At 48.7% G+C, this 17,974-nt stretch overlaps 1 protein-coding gene across 1 annotated transcript in view; it reads right to left on the bottom strand.

The window, feature by feature from the left end:
* Positions 1 to 602: 602 nt before the first annotated feature.
* TM9SF3 (transmembrane 9 superfamily member 3) overlaps positions 603 to 17,974 on the bottom strand; it is a 34,717-nt gene continuing 17,345 nt past the window's right edge. The window contains exons 7-16 of the mRNA XM_062001642.1: positions 17,011 to 17,142; positions 16,360 to 16,526; positions 13,635 to 13,729; positions 11,630 to 11,760; positions 4,994 to 5,133; positions 3,457 to 3,525; positions 3,221 to 3,367; positions 2,889 to 2,972; positions 2,715 to 2,791; positions 603 to 1,525 (exon numbers count right to left, since the gene is read on the bottom strand). Of these exons, the coding sequence (XP_061857626.1) occupies positions 1,458 to 1,525; positions 2,715 to 2,791; positions 2,889 to 2,972; positions 3,221 to 3,367; positions 3,457 to 3,525; positions 4,994 to 5,133; positions 11,630 to 11,760; positions 13,635 to 13,729; positions 16,360 to 16,526; positions 17,011 to 17,142 (1,110 nt within the window). The 3' untranslated portion in view covers positions 603 to 1,457. The remainder of the gene's footprint in view (positions 1,526 to 2,714; positions 2,792 to 2,888; positions 2,973 to 3,220; positions 3,368 to 3,456; positions 3,526 to 4,993; positions 5,134 to 11,629; positions 11,761 to 13,634; positions 13,730 to 16,359; positions 16,527 to 17,010; positions 17,143 to 17,974) is intronic.

Genomic DNA, 17,974 nt, shown 5'->3' with positions numbered 1-17,974 from the left:
GGGGCTGACGTTCCACACGGCTCACAGGCCTGGCCCTCAGCAGCAGCAGCAGCAGGAGCAGGAGCAGCAGCAGCAGCAGCCTGCTCACACACCTCTGCGTTGCAAACTCAGCTACTGTCACAGTCAGAACGCTTTTGTCTGAAAAGTTTTATTGTCGGCTTCTGAACACTCGAAAGCAACCGTTTGTTTGCTCCTGACGTTACACCAGTGTCCAGAGAGGATTAACAAAAATTAAAATGTCCTAAATTACAAATGTAACTGCTGAAGGAGCTCGGGGAGGGGAGGGGAGGGAGGGGAGAGCAGGACATACACACGGCGTGAAGAAACCCCCACTTCTCATGCAATGGCAGGCAAGATGGAAAAAGCCACCCAAATCCACACATTTTTACATCGAATCATCAGAAAAGTACTCTGTAGTAAATCTGTACATCCAAATACATTTGGGATCTACACCTAAGTTACATTATTTAATGTTATATACACTTATTACCCCTCGTATAACGCCTAAAGGAAAGCAAAACTCTTCATTCAAACCCAAACAAACGAACAGAAGAAAGGCAAGACTACCTCGGGGGAAAAGGAGAATCACTGCAGACATTCAGTTAAAACGTTGGATTTGTTTTAATCTACACCTCAGCGTGTTTATCAAAAAACAAACAATCCTCTTCATTTAACATCTTGCTTTCTACCTGTACAGTGAGTTGCATTGCAGAGAACACGTCCCGTCTTCAGGCTCTGTTTTCTTTGGATGGATTTAAGATGTAGCTGGATATTACTTTAAAGATAAATAAAGGGAAGTTGGTCCAACTAGAACGGTAGCTGATATATTACATGCATAGGGGGGATGAATCTCTCTTTAAATTACTCTTTTGTTAACAAATGAGTGCAGGGTTATCGCTGATACCGCAAAGAAACCAAAAGAAGCACCTGGAGTCAAAGTACAAAACACACCTCCTGTCCTGGCAATGGCAGCAAACACCAGAGGAGTAACCTCTCTGGCACGGCAGCTTTCCCTAGCTCGGGAAGGTTGGGTACCAGGAAGGCCACTCATCCAGCAGTTTTAGCAGCCAAGTTTCCCTCTTTTTACCGAATGGAACGAATGCTTTAAATAACCTGCTTGTCCTCTTCACTGAAGAGAGCTGTCTGGTCATGTGTAACGAGCTAGGGGCGTCTTTTCTGTCGGGCCTGGGGTTTTTTTTGGGGGGGAGGGGGGAAGATTAGCCACGTACTGTAGTAATGCCTACTGCATATAATCCAAGCATTTGCTGTGAACAGTTGGAGAAAGCAGTCAGTAAGAACCTAGGATCAATGACATAGATGTTACTTTAAGCCATCCACAACATGGAGACCCTTACAGTGCCCAGTGTTACAACCCAAATCTCTTCTCTCGCTTGTCGTTGTGCAAGTTCATCCCCCTGAAAACAGGAGCTGATCCAGAGTTCAGTTTTCTCGTTTCCTTAGTCAATTTTCACATTAGTGTAGATTTTACGGACAAAGGCACTTGTTCCCATGTAACCAATGGCTCCTGCAAGACAAAGGGAGAAGGTCGGGCCCGTCAGAGAGCCGCTGTCGGGACTGCAGCCCCACCGCCCGCGCCCGGGCAGGGAGCACCGCGCTGCACACACACACTCATTCAGCAGTGCCCGACCTCCGGCCAGCGCCTGGCAGGACCTGCCCCAGCCATCCGCGCCCATGAAGCCCGTCTTACCACGAGGCCACGCTCGCTTGGCCTCGTTAAATATAGCAGCCCCCCCGCTGGCGCCAATAACCGGGTCCCTTCCCCAAACAGAGGGTAAAATGCACACAATCACCCACCCTGCGGGGAAGGCGATGGCAGGGAGGGTCTGTATTGTGACTTACATGCCTTCTGCATGAGTGTTTTATTGGCAGATGGCTTTTCCCTTCCCACAAGGCACAAATAATAATAGATCTCCATCCCAGGAGCCCCAGACTCCAAGGAGGTCTGTACAAAGAGATTAAACCAGGAGCAGTCGGTAGTTAAAGGAAACTGCAACCTGTGGTTTTCAAATTAGCGAGCGCCGTGAGCGGAGTCGGAACTGTCACAGCAGCAACAGGGAGCAGGGCACGTGGCTTCTGGCAGGGGCAACAGCTCACACCAGTCCCTAAGTACTGCAGCACCAAGGACACCCAGCAAAAGCCAGGGATGCACTGGGCCAAGGCTGCTTCCAAGAGAGAGAGTCGGCAGTCAGTCTGGAGACATCCAGCCCGCGGGTCTGCCAGGCTCGGTCCGTGACGCCGTCTCAGACGGCCGCAGGGACTCCCCCGCTGCTCCACCCCATCTCCCACTCCTCACGTGTGATCCTCTCAGTCCTGGCCACCCTCACACCCACGTGCCCCACGACACGGACGCTGGCGGTGCCCTCAGCACCGCAACAGCCCTGACGCCTCGGGGGGCGCCCCTCCGCTCCTCGTCTTGGGGCGGCGCTGAAGAGGCCAAACCAACACGCCAGCATGGACTCAACTTGGCATTTCGCACTGAGGGTGAAAATCTCTGCACAGGACATGCCACCCACAGAAATCTCCTGTGCTAGGTATGAGCCAAGCAGCCCAAGGTTCCTTTCACAGGCTGGAAGCTTTTCCGAGCAGACCTTGCAGATGTACACGCTCCATCACCAAAAGCACAGAGCTCAAACGAGAAGCACGACAGGCAGAAGGATTCTGACAGACATCTGCCAGTGTATTGCAAAACTTACCACACATGATTCCCAAAGCTGTACTAAATACTGCCATATAACCAAAGTAAAACGACGTCTGAAACAAGCCGTACATCCTGAAAGGGAAAGGCAGGGAGCTGTTAGGCACCGGCCTCGGTTTATACACCCACTTGGCGATTTGGCAACGGGACGCTCGAGAAAACTCCCACTTACTTTGTCTTGAAAAAGTAGTAGTAAAAGGAGTACATGTAAACATAAATCGCAGTCGATGCCGCCGAGAGGAAGCTCGTCCACTGCCTGAAAGGGAACACGTGGCCATCACACACCCAGCCCAGGGGCCTCCCAGGCGGATGCACCACCCGCTGACAACCTGCCCTCCAGACACAGCACACACAGACAGCTCCTGCACAGAAAGGGTTCCCTGCACCTAAAGTCCGGTCACGGGACGCTTGGCAAAGGCCCATCCAGACTGAAGACACGTAACCGGTCCCCTGCAGCGCCAGCACCCGGGTACGTGCGAGCCTGCCACGCTGCGCGGTACTCACCACCTGTAGTCCTCGGCGTTGAGCAGGAAATACGTGCACACGATGGTCACACAAACCGTCACGATGCACAGGATAACCAGCACCAGCATCATGAAGCCGTACACGTAGTAGATCTTGTAGGCCCAGAAAGAAGTAAAAATGAAATACCTGAGGAAACAAGAGACACGGGGGACGTGGTGACTGAACCCCAATTACCGCAGCTCCTCGTCAAACTGGCCCAGAGCTGCCGCACTCACATCTCAATGAAAATGGATCCAAAAGGGAGGATTCCACCCAGGCAAACAATTACAGCTGGTTCCATGAACCTGAAAGACAGCAAGCTTGGTGTAAGGACAATGTCCATCTTTCATTTAAAAACACAAGGGGTAGTTATTTAAAAGGCACACACAAGGACACCACGGGCTCCGAGCAGCGGGTTACAGAGAAGATGCCCCCAAAGATGTCGTGTGTGTGGACAGAATTGGAAGAGTTATTCCTGGGGAAAGCTAAAGCAAACTGTAAGGCTCCTGCCCAGCCCCTACAGGCGCAAGGTCTGGCTTCTAACCAACCTCACAGGCTCCAGAAAGAGCCTCTCCTGCCCGAGAAGGGCCTGAGCAATCAAAGCCCCACGGCGGCCACCAGCCCTGAACGCAGGCAGTGAAAATGCAGTGCTGCTCATGGCTACAAACACAGCAAAAAGCACAATGAGTGCTGCAGGGTAATGGCTGTGCAACTAAGGAGCAGTGCTTATTTTTACAGCTACACTGAGTCACGAGCACACAGCCCATGAGGAGCACTCAGCTCCCAGAGCTGCCCCCTGTGCAGCAGCTGCACTGATGCCCAGTCCAGCTACTAACCACTGACTGCACTTGCAGCTGCTTTTATTATTCATAGGGAGCCTTGTCTAAGCTGACAGTGTGCAATTTCATCGTGTCCAGAAGAAGTATCTGATTTCTTATCTGTGGTGCTGATCCAGAGGAATCCATCAGATTCCCAAGGCATGACAATAGGTCACAGTAAAATGGAGCCCCAGAGCCCACCGCTGACAGCAGACGGGTGTGCTGGCACTGCTGCCTGTCACGGGCACACACCTTTCCATGCCCCCTTCACTAAGCCCGTTTCATCCCTCTGAACAGGGAAAGCAAGAGGTATCTATCGTAACACCCCTCTGAGGATACTTCCACAGCTTGCTGCTTCCACCTCAGAACTAAACAAATAGGTAAAAGTGACAGTGCTGAGGATCTTCCCAAGGCCTGAGTCTGCTTTGTGAGACCAGGCACCACTTTACGTTCCCTTCAAAGACAGCAAAGGCTGGCTGGCAAGTCAAACCGTACACCTGGCACATTTTAGGCTTCGTGCCAGCAACCAAAGTGCAGAACTGGGAGCAGCACTGCGAGCTTCTCCCCACCATCACCCTGCAGATGTGTCCCAGCTTGTACACAGAGACCACTCACCAGAACAGTTCTGCCTCCAAGGCACAGTCAATCCTAAACCTGTAGGGGGCACTAACCAGGGAGGAAAGGTCTAGTTTCAAGATACCTCCACAAGCACTGGGGTCAGACCATGCCTTTTACCAAAGGGACTAAAGAGCACTTCAGGCCACATGTGAATCAGTGATCCAGGACTGTCAACCAGAGAAAGCACATTAGGGGAATGTCACCAGAGCCGCTCTTCGAGGCACAACAGGCCACATAACAAAAGTTATTCCAGAAGAACTTGTAATGATCACACCTCACAGGTCATTTCACACATAATGAAGTGAATCCTTTAGCTCACATTCAGGCTGGTCCTCACCATTTCTTCTCGGGTATGGGCCGAGGCACCGCGTTGACACGACACGGGAAGTTGGGCTGTCCCGACAGATTCCGGCCCAGGATCGTACCGACGAGGTTCAGGGGAAGAATGACAAAGAAACAGATGCAGCACACTGCCACCTGCAAGCAAAAAACAAAACACATCCCCGGGTACAAGATGACCACAGCAGAAAACCAGCCCACTCGGTACCTATCAGCCCTCAGGAGTCATTGCTGCAGACCTGCGCACAGCGTCAGCCAGCACACAGCTGTTTGACCAAATGGATGTTATTTATTCCCCAAGAAGCTTCCTCACAAGCGTTATGAAGTATGTTTGCTTGCACCAGTTGAGAGAACAGAACCATTACAGTTTTTTTCACTGTTTTAATCTCACCACCACATTGCACGGGAAAGGAATGGAAATCTTCATGGTCACAGAGACTTAGTCAGCTCCTCTGAAGCTCTGGCAGAGGACACTGTCCCTGGGAGTCACCAGCTACAGTGGGGCAGGAGCACACACAGCTACAGCTGCTGGCTGCAACATTTGCCGTCCCATCTCAATAGAGAAACCCAAACAAGAACCGCCGAGCCGTGTGGGAATGCTGCCAGCCACAGCCCTGGCTTCCCTTGCCTCTCCTCTCCACCAACCAGGGTAATGAAGAACAGAGGCTGCCAGGGGCACAAGGCACCACTGGCACCCAGCTCAGAAGACAGACAACCAGAAAATATAAAGTGTGTAGCAAGGTGTTCTGTGCTTGGAACTCTTCAGCACAAAATGAATCAGCATCAGACAGACAGTTAAGCTCCTTGATACTGATAACTAAGGACAGAACCGTTGCCTGTGATGCAACACCCACAGCTCTGAATGTTGACCCTGTGACCTCCTTTATGCAAACATATGAAAATACTGCCTTTTAAAAGCCCTGTTGCCTGAGGCTCTGCCTACACTCGGGTGCCTCCTCATCACAGAAGCTATATCCCTCTCCCGCTCCATCAGAGTGCAAAGCCCATGGCAGCAGATTAATGCAAAACAATGGAGAGAGGAGCAGGTCTAAGAGCCACACACTGCCTTGTTTAAAAAGCAGTTGCTCCAGGATAAACAGAGGCTGTTCCCACAGGTGCTGCCTACAGAAACCCCCTGCAGGCTGCTGCAAAGCAAGCCCTGGGCTTCCTGAGGTAAGGAGCTGCACTACATTAGCTCAACACAAGCCTTGCAGGGAGTCGACCACAGCAGTTTAAGGCAAGGTCTGAGGAAGGTCAGTGGGTTATCCCTCAGTTAGCCACTTGTGTACCATTACTGGCCCAGGCCAGATGCAAACGGCAAACGCTGCCCAGGCTTGGGTGGAGCAAGCCTTGGTGCTTCACAGAGGGGCACAGCAAAGAGGTGGGCAACAGCACAAGGATCTGAGAGGGTTTTGCAGTGCAAAGGAGGCCCAACTGAGCAAGGATGGCTCAGGAATGCCTCCCACTTCCACTTGTCTCTGGTAGGCTGTCCAAGACGTGAATGTTCTGCCTTCTGATAACCCTCACCCTCCTGACAGCAACCTGACCAACACAACTGGCACTGGTTAGAATCAGCACATGCTGTGCTGACCTCAGTAGTACCTTCTCTCTTGCTTCCAACTTCATGTCTGACTTCAAGGTGGCCTGCCTGCTCAGACTGCTGCTTGCCAGAAACTACTTCATGCCTTCTTGGCAGTAATGGTCTTCCCTGGATGCGAGAGAGGGCTGGGGATGGCTGGATTTTCCAGCATCTGCCTTTTCAGGCACCTTCCTGGTAATTTCAGATCTCAGGCTTGGACGTTGCCTCCCTCCTACTGAACAAGTAGTGCCTGTTGCCACAGGTGGCAAGGGCAGTGATGGGCACTGTCTAAGCCTGGGGAAACTAAATCCAAACCAAAGCAAACACAGGGCACTGCAGTGCACAACTGTCTTAACTGAAAAAACGTTTCCAAGACTGAGGTTACACCAGTGAAGGCAGCTCAGGCACTCACCACCCTCCATTTCCCCATCATAACCAGTAAGAGGAAACAAAGGCAAGGCCAACACACACACGTGCCCCGTCCTCCCGCAGAAGCACCTCCCTACAGGCCCTGGGGACACGCTGAAGAACCACGTCCCAGCAGTGCAGGGCGAAGGAAGGCAGGTCTTCAGGAGCCCTTTAAGAGATGTAACATCAGCCGAGGGGAACTTGGAGACCAGTTTCAACTGCCACCTCAGACAAGCCAAAGGATGCCAACAGGCAAGGCCCTGCACCTCAACCCAGCTGAACACCAGACAGCCAGCACACACTCTCTGTAACCCACACTGGGGACAAACCACAGCAAGCCCCTATTTTGACTGCTGCATGTCTGTTGTACAAGCCACCTTATTTATACACAAGCACCTGCTTGAGTTGGCAGGCTTCAGTTGCCACAGAAGAGGCTGTCAATGTCACCCAGCCTGCATTCTTTCTAACCCCCTTCTCTTTTGTTTTGATGGGGAAGGAACACCCGACTGCCCTTGACTGAAGATGTACAACTCAGTTTTCCCTGTTTGAAAGGAAACACTGTCAAGAGGGATATAATTTACGTTCCAGTGCCATGTGTTTCATATTTTCTGACAACTGTGGATTAAACTTCATTCAAAGGTGATAATTAAAATTTTTATGAGCATATCTAATATTAAACAGCCACTGGCAGGCTATGGTGCTTTGACTGCTTAATGCACAAGGGAGGAAAGCAATAAAAATTAACTGTCAAAGCAGCAGCTCCATCTCTCCTGTCAGCTACCAAAACTGCTCCCGCGGTCAGGAGACTCTCTCCCCATACAGAGGTTACTGAATCTGCACAGGGAAACAATTGTCTGTGCATCATCTGGCCAAACATCACATAGAACAAGACAAAAAGACGAGTGGCTTCAAAACAGCGTGTCATTAGTATTGTTCCAACTAAGCTGTTCACGCAGGCTGCTGCTTTGGGTAACAAATGAAACCGCTGGGAGTCGGCAGCCTTGTGAAGCTCTGCCTGTTTTCAGCAAGGGTTGGACCAAGGGTTCCTTTCCAGCAATCTGAGGAAGCACCCTGCTGAACGTACAGAACCAGATCTTGTTCTGGTTTTAGCCAGATGCATTTTCTTATCTGGCTCAAGGCATGAAAATCTCTGACGTTCCCAGGTCCTCCTTCAGTGGCAGCCAACACTCCTGCCACCTTAAAGCTGTCAGGGACAGCTGCAGCCTGGATGAAGCTATCTGTGGGAAGAAACACTTATTTCTGTCTTAAACGAGGTATAAAAGATGCAAACACTAAGGCCTCGATCCCAAGAGACACTCAGTGTGCACAACCTTATTAATTAACTCCTTAGACATGTAGAGTGGAAACGCTGGCTGCACAGGAACCTCCTGCTCCAGCCAACCCCAGACGGTACAGCTCCGGCATGGAACCTGCAGCCAGAACGTTCCATTAGTCACAGCAGCCCTAATGGAAGGGTTTCAATTATGTATCACACAGGGAGCAACGTCAGCAGCCACAACTGATGGTCCCTTCAATGGAACGACGCTGTGCAGCCCGGAACCTCTGCGGCACGCGGCCATCCCTCTGCACACAACTCCCGGCACGCTCCCCGGGTGTGCGTGGAGAGCTCATCTCACCTGCCCCCCTTTACACTGAGTTGTGATTGCTCTGTGCTTTGCACACAATCCAAACACAGCCAAACAGAAAGCTGACTGATGCATACCCTGGAAAGACTGGCAAACACCAACAGGAGGTAACTCAGGGGTACAACTTCAGACGTCCTCTGTGTTCACCAGCAACAGGACACAGCAAACAAAATATCCCCCTACACCAAATTTGGGTTCCAAAAGAGCAAAGGACTGAACAGTACCCACTGCACTTCTACAAAGGTGAAGAGATGAGAGAAAAAACCCACACAGACTGTTGCATGTCCTTCAGCTGCTGATGGAGCTGAACACCTTAAACCAGTGTGTTTAAAAAGCTCTTGTACTGGAACAAAATCTGTCACATTCTTTACTGCATTTTAAAGGGCAGGACAGCTGAAAGCTACCCCGAGGAAGAGACCAAGCCTTTGTTAAGGGGGTATCTCACTACAGAAGGTTTGTCACAGCACGGGTAAGACAGCTTGCATGTACATCCAAAGGGCTACATGCAGAGGCCCAGCACTGAAGAACCATTTCAGACACAAGCTTTGGATCTTCCCATTCCCCAAGGCATCTCTGAGGAGACCCCAGAGCTCAGGAATGAGTTATAAAAGATGAGAGAAGCTTTCAGTTCAAACCAGATTGCAATGCGAGATGTCTGAAGGTCCTGAAGAACACAACCAGCCAGAGCATTTCAGACAGAGTGTAGAAGAGCAGATCCCAAGTAGATCAGAGATGCAGCAACTGTGCATTCACTGGGATGCCTTGGCTTTGGCACTACCAGCTGCCCTTGCCCACGTTCCACAGGAGAATCTGTCTGAAGGCTGGAGGTGAGTCACAGAGAGGAGGCTGCCCAGGGGCTGCCTGGAAGTGGTGATGCAAGATTGGCAAAGCACGGGGTGCCCTATTTCAGCAGGGTCTCTTAGCAACCTTTGAGCTCAGACTTTTATCAGTAACTCCATTTCTGCTTTCTCCAGATGTACAGTAATCAAGAGCAAGTGGTAACTCTTGCCAGCAATTTAAATCGAGGAGGGTGGTTTCAAGACACACCAGGGTAAGCGAAGGAAGTGCCTTCTGTGTTCTGGTGCATTCAGGTGGCAGGGGTTTGCTTTCCCCAGGAAAGCAGCAGCACGTTGGCACTACAGATACAGAATTCTGGAAGCTTCTCTACATTGAAAACAGAGGCACAGAAGGACACAAAGCTGCCTCACCTGTGAAGCCAGAGGCTTCCTGAGGACTTCAACCAATTCTCACTCCTCTCTGCAAACCAGCCTCATCAGTTGAAGTCAGCAGAGCATTGCTTACTCTGATGAAGTTTCCGACTCATAACCTGCTCCTACTAAAAGTCTCCCAACTCCACTGCAGTTTTATTGCCACGGTCATAACGACTCCAAACACTCCCATAAAGCCTCGAGCTCATCACAGCCGGTGTGTGTCAGCAGTGCCAGCTTCCTGACCCCGAGCATTTGTGTTGCCATTTGCTTTCGCCTGTACACGTTTCCATGCTCTCAAAACACAAATCAGCTGAACAGAGTTACAAGACAAACTTCCAGCACAGGTGGAATTCCCTTCCCTCAGCATTCCTCAGCTCCAAATGGGAATACCAGTGAGAAATGTAATATCATAGATGCTTGCTCAGCAGTAAAACGCAGCCTCTTTGCACGTCTCAGAGACCAATGCTGTAAACTTTTATGACAGGACTGTATATGGCTGCTAGTTTAGGAGAGAAAAACCAATACAACGTTCCCCTGGGGCTCTGAGGTGTACAAACATATCCAAAGATAGAACTTTGGTCTCACCTCTTGGAGAAGAAAACCAGGAAAAGTGAATAGTTTACAGAAACAAGTTTAGTTTGGTATTGTATTTAGTGCTTCTAGAGCAACACATTCAAGGTAAGAAGTTGCTGCTAATGAGGAGGGGACTAGAGCCAGCAAAGCAACAACTCCATCAGCAACAAGTTATTGAAAGCCTTTGCCTGAAGCTGAGAATTGCCTTTATTACCATGTATGATATCTGTCACCTTCCTCCACTAACAATGTGTTCTTAGGGAGTACTCTTCAGTCACACACTGACCTTGATCATTATCCAAATTACATCATTTCCAAACCAGAACTTGTGGTAGATTTGAGCTGAGAAGAAACCCAAGGTTGCCCAAGCACCTCTGAATAGACTGAACCATGGAACACAATCAGAAGGAAGCCATAAAAACATTAAATCCCAAGATCTGCAACGGGTACGGGAAAGAAGACAAGCCTTCCTGTATGAAGGGGTTTTGGCACCAGTGGCACTGCACAACACTAGAAAGAACCATTTTAAGGCATTTCAAAAGACTCTGCTCTCAAACAATACCTCTGCAAGCTCAAACAGAAAGTCTGCCCCAGTGGTTATTTCCTGCTCTGTTTTCACAGGGCTGTTCGAGGCTGCTTGAAAGGGCTGTGACACCAAACAAAACCCTGACAAGAGCCACAAGAAACAAGCAGACTCATCCTGGGGGTCACCCCACCAGCACTGCTCTTCAGGTGACACAGCCAATACACACGCACAAGACCACAACTGGATACTACCAAACACTGCACTAAATGCAAACTGAGATTCATTTCATAAACCCACATCTCAGGGCATCTCATCTCACGTTGTTGCCTGATCGTTTGGTTTTCCTCTGCCTGACTGCAATGGTTTGGAAGAAGCTTTCACTTGGAATCCTCCTGCATTGCATTTCAGCATACACAGTTTGCACTGTCCACCCAGGACAAAACCAAAGCCATTAACCTCCCGTGTTGTTGCAGCACTAAGCTTGAAGGAAAAGCCAAAGAGCCATTTTGAGCAGAGAGAACACTGTTGTTGGCACCCAGCAGCCGCTGCTACTGTGATTAAAACAAATCGTACCTGAGGCACCCTAAACTCTTCCCAGAATAAACCTCTAACTAGGAGGCTAAAGCTCATCAGTTGCATTTAGACTAAGCCATACTTGTCCCGTGTTCAGTTCCCCCAGAGATCGACTCACCATGGTTCCAAAGGGTATAGCTCTCGAAGCGTGGTAATAGATGGCAATGAAGTTGATGAAGAAGGCAGTTCCACACACCATTGCTGGGATAAGGAAGGCTCCGATGAACATCTGCTTTATCCACCGCCTCCCTGCCAGAAGAGACACGCCAAGGGACTGGTGAGACACAGGGCTCCTGGTGACAGAAGCTATCAGCCACCTTTCCAGAACGCAGCCGTTTGACTTCTCCCCCAGCAAGGTGAAGGAAATCAGTAACAACATGCTACAGCCATGCAGGAGCCAAGAGTGAACTAACAGCTTCCTTTGACTCCTGGCAACTCACGAGATGCAGCACGTGAATCAATCTATTAGGCCAGGTGAAAAGGCAGGGGAAGGGATGCAGGGTGAGAGCTGAAGAACAGCCTGTGCTGACTAAGCTGGCCAAAGAAACAAGGGGATGAAACCTCAGTGTGTGTGCAAGCTGCAGATCAGAGGACAGAGACAGCAGAGCTGGCCCTGAGCAGAGCCTGCTCACCCCCTGAGAGGACACCAGAGCTCAGCATCAGCACTGCTCCTGGCACAACTCAGCACTACAGCTGCTCTCAGGCAGCACCTGCTCCGCACTGTCCTGACCCTCGGAGCTGACTCCAGACACTGAGCAGGCTCAGGAACCAGCCACCCCTGGCATGCAGAGCAATGCCACTGCACCCAACACACAGCAAAACTGAACTCGGGCACCTTCAGCAGCAGAAAAGGGAGAGGAAAAGCAACTTCCCCACCCCAGCCATAAAGGGACCAGAATTTTCCCTGTCTGTATTCCCTTTCCTTCCTATGCTCTTAAACACTGCCCACGTTTCAGTTTAATACACCACAGATGCATCTGCAATATGCAAATCTGCCTCAGCTCCACAGCAGAGAACACTCCACAACAGCACCCTACACCACCCAGACCTGGCCTTCTACAAATCGCTCTGCTGATGCCATATGGAAGAAGCATCCACTGTCCCAGCTCAGATGAGGCTGGAGTGCAGCTGAGAATGAACACTAGCAAGTGTGTTGTGCTAAAAGGATTCAACTTTCTTTTGAGAATTTACCAGAATTACGTTGTTTTGAAGCACTGCAGAAGACCACAGCTATTGGTTACTCTTTCACTACAGCACAGGGAACATGAAGCTAGTCAGGATGTAATTGGCTGTAAGTCAGAGGCAGTGGCAGTGCTGTCCAAAGCTGTGAGGCCAATTTTATTGGGCTTCTGCTCTCTACTGATAATCATTTTTCAATTTGCTAAGTATAAAGCAGAGCCCATACTGGAGAGTAGGAGAATAATCTTTAAGAGAGGCTATAAACAGTTTTCCCCATCCATAATTAATGGTCCAGTAAGTACTGTACACTCATCCTTTCCATGTCAGCCACCATAAACCTCCCCTGCACCTACAGCAGCAGAGCTATGCAGGAGCCATCTGGAGAAGATGACACGAGCTGCTCAACAGCATGTCACAGAAGGAGGGGAGACTATTATATTCTCTGGATGCCATGAGCTAAATGATTGTATTCAAATGTATAACAAGCAAATCACAAGGTACAACTGTTAACCATTCTTTAGTTCTTAGTATTTTTACATAGAACGGTGTGGGTTGGAAGGGACCTTTAGAGATCATCCAGTCCAACCCCCCTGCAGAAGCAGGGTCACCTAGATCAGGTCACATAGGAACACGTCCAGGTGGGTCTTGAAGCCCTCCAAGGAAGGAGCCTCCACACCCTCCCTGGGCAGCCTGGGCCAGGGCTCCCTCACCTCAACACTGAAATAGTTATTTCCTATAGGTTTCAGCTACCTTTAGTTGGAAAGTGCAGCCCATACTGAACAGGAAAAAACATGAAAGCTCAATATACTACAAATATTTTCTGTGAGATACAGATTTGATGGATTCCATCAGGACTCCACGAGGACACTTCTGTATAGGTGTAAATCAGAGAATTTGCCCATTTAACAGTATAATGAAAATGCTGGAACACACAACCAGCTTACCTCCTTGTCTAGCATAAAGGCTTCCTCCAAAATATCCATTCACTGGCGAAGTTGCAGCATAAACAAATATAGCTGTGCTCAGCATTGATCCTCTCCTACAGGAAGTGATGTTTTGGTAAGGGAAACACAAAACCAAACAGTATTAGAGCAGAAGATTACACTACAATATGTGTATTTAGCAGAAGCAGCGATTCAGTATTTTTAGGAAATGTAAACACAAGTGCTTAACTTCTAGGATCTGCACAGGAATTAGAACTGTTTGCATCCAAAGCCTCTGGTCAAGCCTAATTCCACCTGAGAAAGAGTTCTGACACATCACATTATTTTCTAACAAGCCTTTACTTTCACTGGAGCAGAAATCTCACCTCTGATGGAAACACTCTGGCATTTGGGTGTTGTGTACCTCATGGATAAAGAGCTGAACTACTTACATGACGTGCACTGAGTGTAAGACTCAACTACTGCAGATAAAAGGCCCTCTTTACTTAATGGGAAGCACAGCATCAACAAAAACATACCAGGATTGTGGATGTTTCTGCCATCCCTCAGAAAGTAACTTCTAAGACGGAGTGTTCACCTTGCAGAAAATCAGCCAGCCTGATTTGGGAGCTGTAAATACTACAGGGAAGCCACAAGCCAGCACGGAGCAGCCCAGCCTGAGGAGTTTAGTCCTTTCAGGATTATTACCTCACTAACTGCTGGAGTGCTCATTTGGCATAATTCTGCTGAAATGTTACAGACAGAGCTCAGCCTTTTCAGCCACAAAAGCCACCTCCAAATATGTTTTTAAAAACCATGTCTAAGCACAGCAAGGTACAACCGTTACTCGTGATCAGAGCTGTCTTCCCCTGTCCCTCTGCCACTCTAGGCTGGCAGCTCCTCAAGAGCTGCTCTCTGGACAGCTTCCTGAACCTTCTTCAAATCACTTGCTTTGGGAGATTCCAGACTAGGGGCACTTTGGCTTTTGATGAACCACTGCTGGGTGCCTGCCCTGTGCCATGCAGTTGGCACAACTGGCTTCAGTGACTGCAGGGACTGAACTGCACACATACACCTGCTGGCCACACACACTAAAGGAGCATCAGGATAACATTTACTCCTTAAAAAAAAACCATAACCACCAAGGATTCCATTCTAGAAAGCTGCTGGTTAGACACAAGCCAACGTTAACACTTCTCCTAACTGGAGACAATTTAGAAACTTGTGCAAAACCTCAAAAGCCCCGTGTGCAGCCTCAAGTGACACAGGTGAATCCAGGCCCCCTGTAAAACAGCCAGCAGATGTTAGCCCACAATTATCCCTAAATATCCCGTCCCTGAGCTCACTCACTTGTGTTTCAAGCACCCAAATGGAACCACTTCTCAAAACTTGTCGCAAACCAGCATTAAGAAATGACTCATTGACACGGCCAAATCTCACTGAGAGATTTTTAGTTGCCATCAGTCAGAGTTTTAACAGGCCTGAAGAACACTGACAGACAGCCACTCTTGTACTTCAGGTTAACAGCCTTCTTCACTATGTGACTAGTTTCCTAAGCACAGTAATTGTCTGCAGCACATTTGGCCAAAAGTCACTCTGAAAGTGATACAAAGGCTTATTGCAGTACAGACCAAGTGCACGTTGATTTTAATACATCGCTCCTGTGACACGTTCCACAGCTGCCACTACTAACTCACAGCTTCCCTGTGGTGCACACACATTCTGCAACGGTTTCATTCCCTCCCTTAAAAGGCTGACATGCTGTACAATTAAAGATGTGTGTGCAAGTCTGCTCAGAAATGAAACCATGGGGCACAAGGGGGGATGGCACCACGTGAAATAAACGAAATACACCAAGGTACTGAGTACGTCAGAGTTGGCGTAAAGACACCAGTCCAAGGCAGCCCAATTCAGGAGCGAGAGTTCCCTCTAGCGGCACATTAGGAGTATTACAACTTGTGGACAGGAATAGCTACAGGTGACAGCCAAGGGAAAACACATCAGAGATTTGGAATTGTTGCTTAAAACAATTGTGAAAAAAGACATGAAAAAGTCCCTCCCAGTACCCAAATTAAGATCACTGCAGGAACAGGTGAAGTCCACCCAGAACACCAAAAATCTCAAACAGACACAGGGTAAAGGAAGAGAACCAGGTGAACGGCAAGGGGTGTGTTAGACCTCAGCTTGAGTACTGGCTGTTTGCTTTAAATGCATCCATCCTCTGCAGTCGGGACCCTGGCCCAGCTGTTGCTGGAGGCTTTACAAGCAACACAGCCTGAGCAGTATCTGTTTGAAACAACTTAAGGACTGAAACCTCTCAATGCTCGAGGCATTGTCAGTAGTGAAAACAGCACTATTCACAACACAGCACACTCACTTCAGTGTCTATAGGATATAACAGGGAACACAAGGCAAGAAACACAGTGACATCTTGTCACTCCAGATGAAACCAGGAGGGAAGTATGTACCTTTAAACATTTATTTCCCTTATAATCTACCTGTGATGCTGCAGAACAACAAACTTTATAAATCATGTACTACCCAAGCATTAGAAAAGTAAAAGGAGACCAATTCACATGGTAAGAGAAGGACAGGTCCATTACAACTTGAAAGAGCCCCTCTGAGCAGTAGATGTGAAGACTAAAGGCTCAAACCCTTTTTTCCAGGCCGGTCAGAACATTCACTTTGGAAGCCTTTTGTTCATTCAGGCATTTATACGTGGGAGATGTGGTGCAACTGTACTTACTCTGTGTATAGATCTTCTATCATTGCAACAACAATGACTATAAGAGACACAGCAAAAATCTGACAGCCAGAACCAATGAGCGAGGAAAATATCAGAGGATGGCTGGATGGTCTGAAAACATCTCCATGGACCTGCTTCCACCCATACTCATCACCTAGATCCCGGTCCTGGGAACGGCAACAGAAAAGGAACAATCAATAACAGACACACGAGACAGGCATGAATTAGAAGTCTCATTTATCAAAGCAACTTCAGTGCAAAGACTCCTCTTCTGAACACATTAGACCCCCATCAGGAGAAGAGTTTGCTTTTCAGATGCTTATGAAGACAGCAAATGCAGTACAATCTATCAGATCCCCTCCCTGCCTCTGAAGTGCTCAGGAACATGCACAGCCTTCTGTGACACACTCAGGTTGGATCTCATTCAACCCAAGTGTGGATATGAACATTAACAGTGAGTAGAGAGAGAATTCTGGGTTGCAATCTCTTATCCCCTCTCATGCCTTAAAGAAAACCAGTAACCAGACACACGTAAGGCAGTTTTCTGTCCCCTTGAAGAAAGCCATTCAAAGCTGCCAACACAATGAATGCAAAAGGAGAAAACCATAAACCTTCAAAAGAAGCTTAAAGCAGCACAAGTGCATGTCTTACCATGTCATCCATTTCCTCCTCCTTGCTGTATCTGGCGTAATCCTTTCGCAAAGTTCTCATTAGTATCATAGACACTAGGCCAACCAGAAAGATCACCATCATAAAAGAATTGAAAATTGAAAACCAGTGAATCTACAAAAAGAAAACACATCCCTAAGCTTTAGAACTGGAAATCTCGTTTCAAACTTGTTCTAATAAGGACAAATCATGGCCTAGCAGGACAGCTTGTCAGCACTAGCTAGGCAACAACAAACCCGTACTACAAGCAAGACTACATTTGTAGAAAGCCCCACTTAAACTTGGCCTTTTCAAGAGGCAAGCTTGCTCATGATGAAGCTACCACAGCTTAGTGAAGCACCAGCAAAGCCCAAACGACTGGCTGCACAGGCTCCCGGGGCAAAGGAAAAGCAACATCCTGCTGCCTTCCTAGAGAAGAGGTTGGAGCAGTGAAAGCAACACTCACAGCCAGACAACCAAAGGAGCCATCGCTCTGTGCAGCACCAACACGTGCAGCAGCAGCACCTTGCCTCTGACAAGGACATCTTCTGGCCTTCACTGAGCTTCACAGACCCAAACCCCTCCATTTCAGAAAGTACAGCTCAGTATACTCCCATTGAGGACACGACACCACCAGTTTAAACCATCACAACTGATACTGCTTTTTGCTTGTGCTTCAGTAAAACGTGCCTACGTGACCAGCTGAGGTTACTGTGCCCACAAGTTGTATGGTTGTGTCCCCGCTTCTCATCATGTGAGGGTACTTTCCTCTCACTGCCTTGGATTTGCTGCAAGCTTGAAGCTTGCCTGCACAGTCACCCAAGCACTCTGCAAACTGCTATCCCAGCAACAGAACTATCACTTCTAACCTGCCTGTTTAGTTGACCCAGAGCACCTGGGACACCCAAACATTCAAAGAGGTCATCCAAACATTGTGACATCTGCTGAACTTTATCAGGCAGGCATT

This window comes from Colius striatus, chromosome 8 (assembly GCF_028858725.1).
Source record: "Colius striatus isolate bColStr4 chromosome 8, bColStr4.1.hap1, whole genome shotgun sequence".
Classification (NCBI taxonomy): domain Eukaryota; kingdom Metazoa; phylum Chordata; class Aves; order Coliiformes; family Coliidae; genus Colius; species Colius striatus.
The sequence above is the reverse complement of the archived record's forward strand: the minus strand, read 5'-3'. Positions and strand labels throughout refer to the sequence as shown.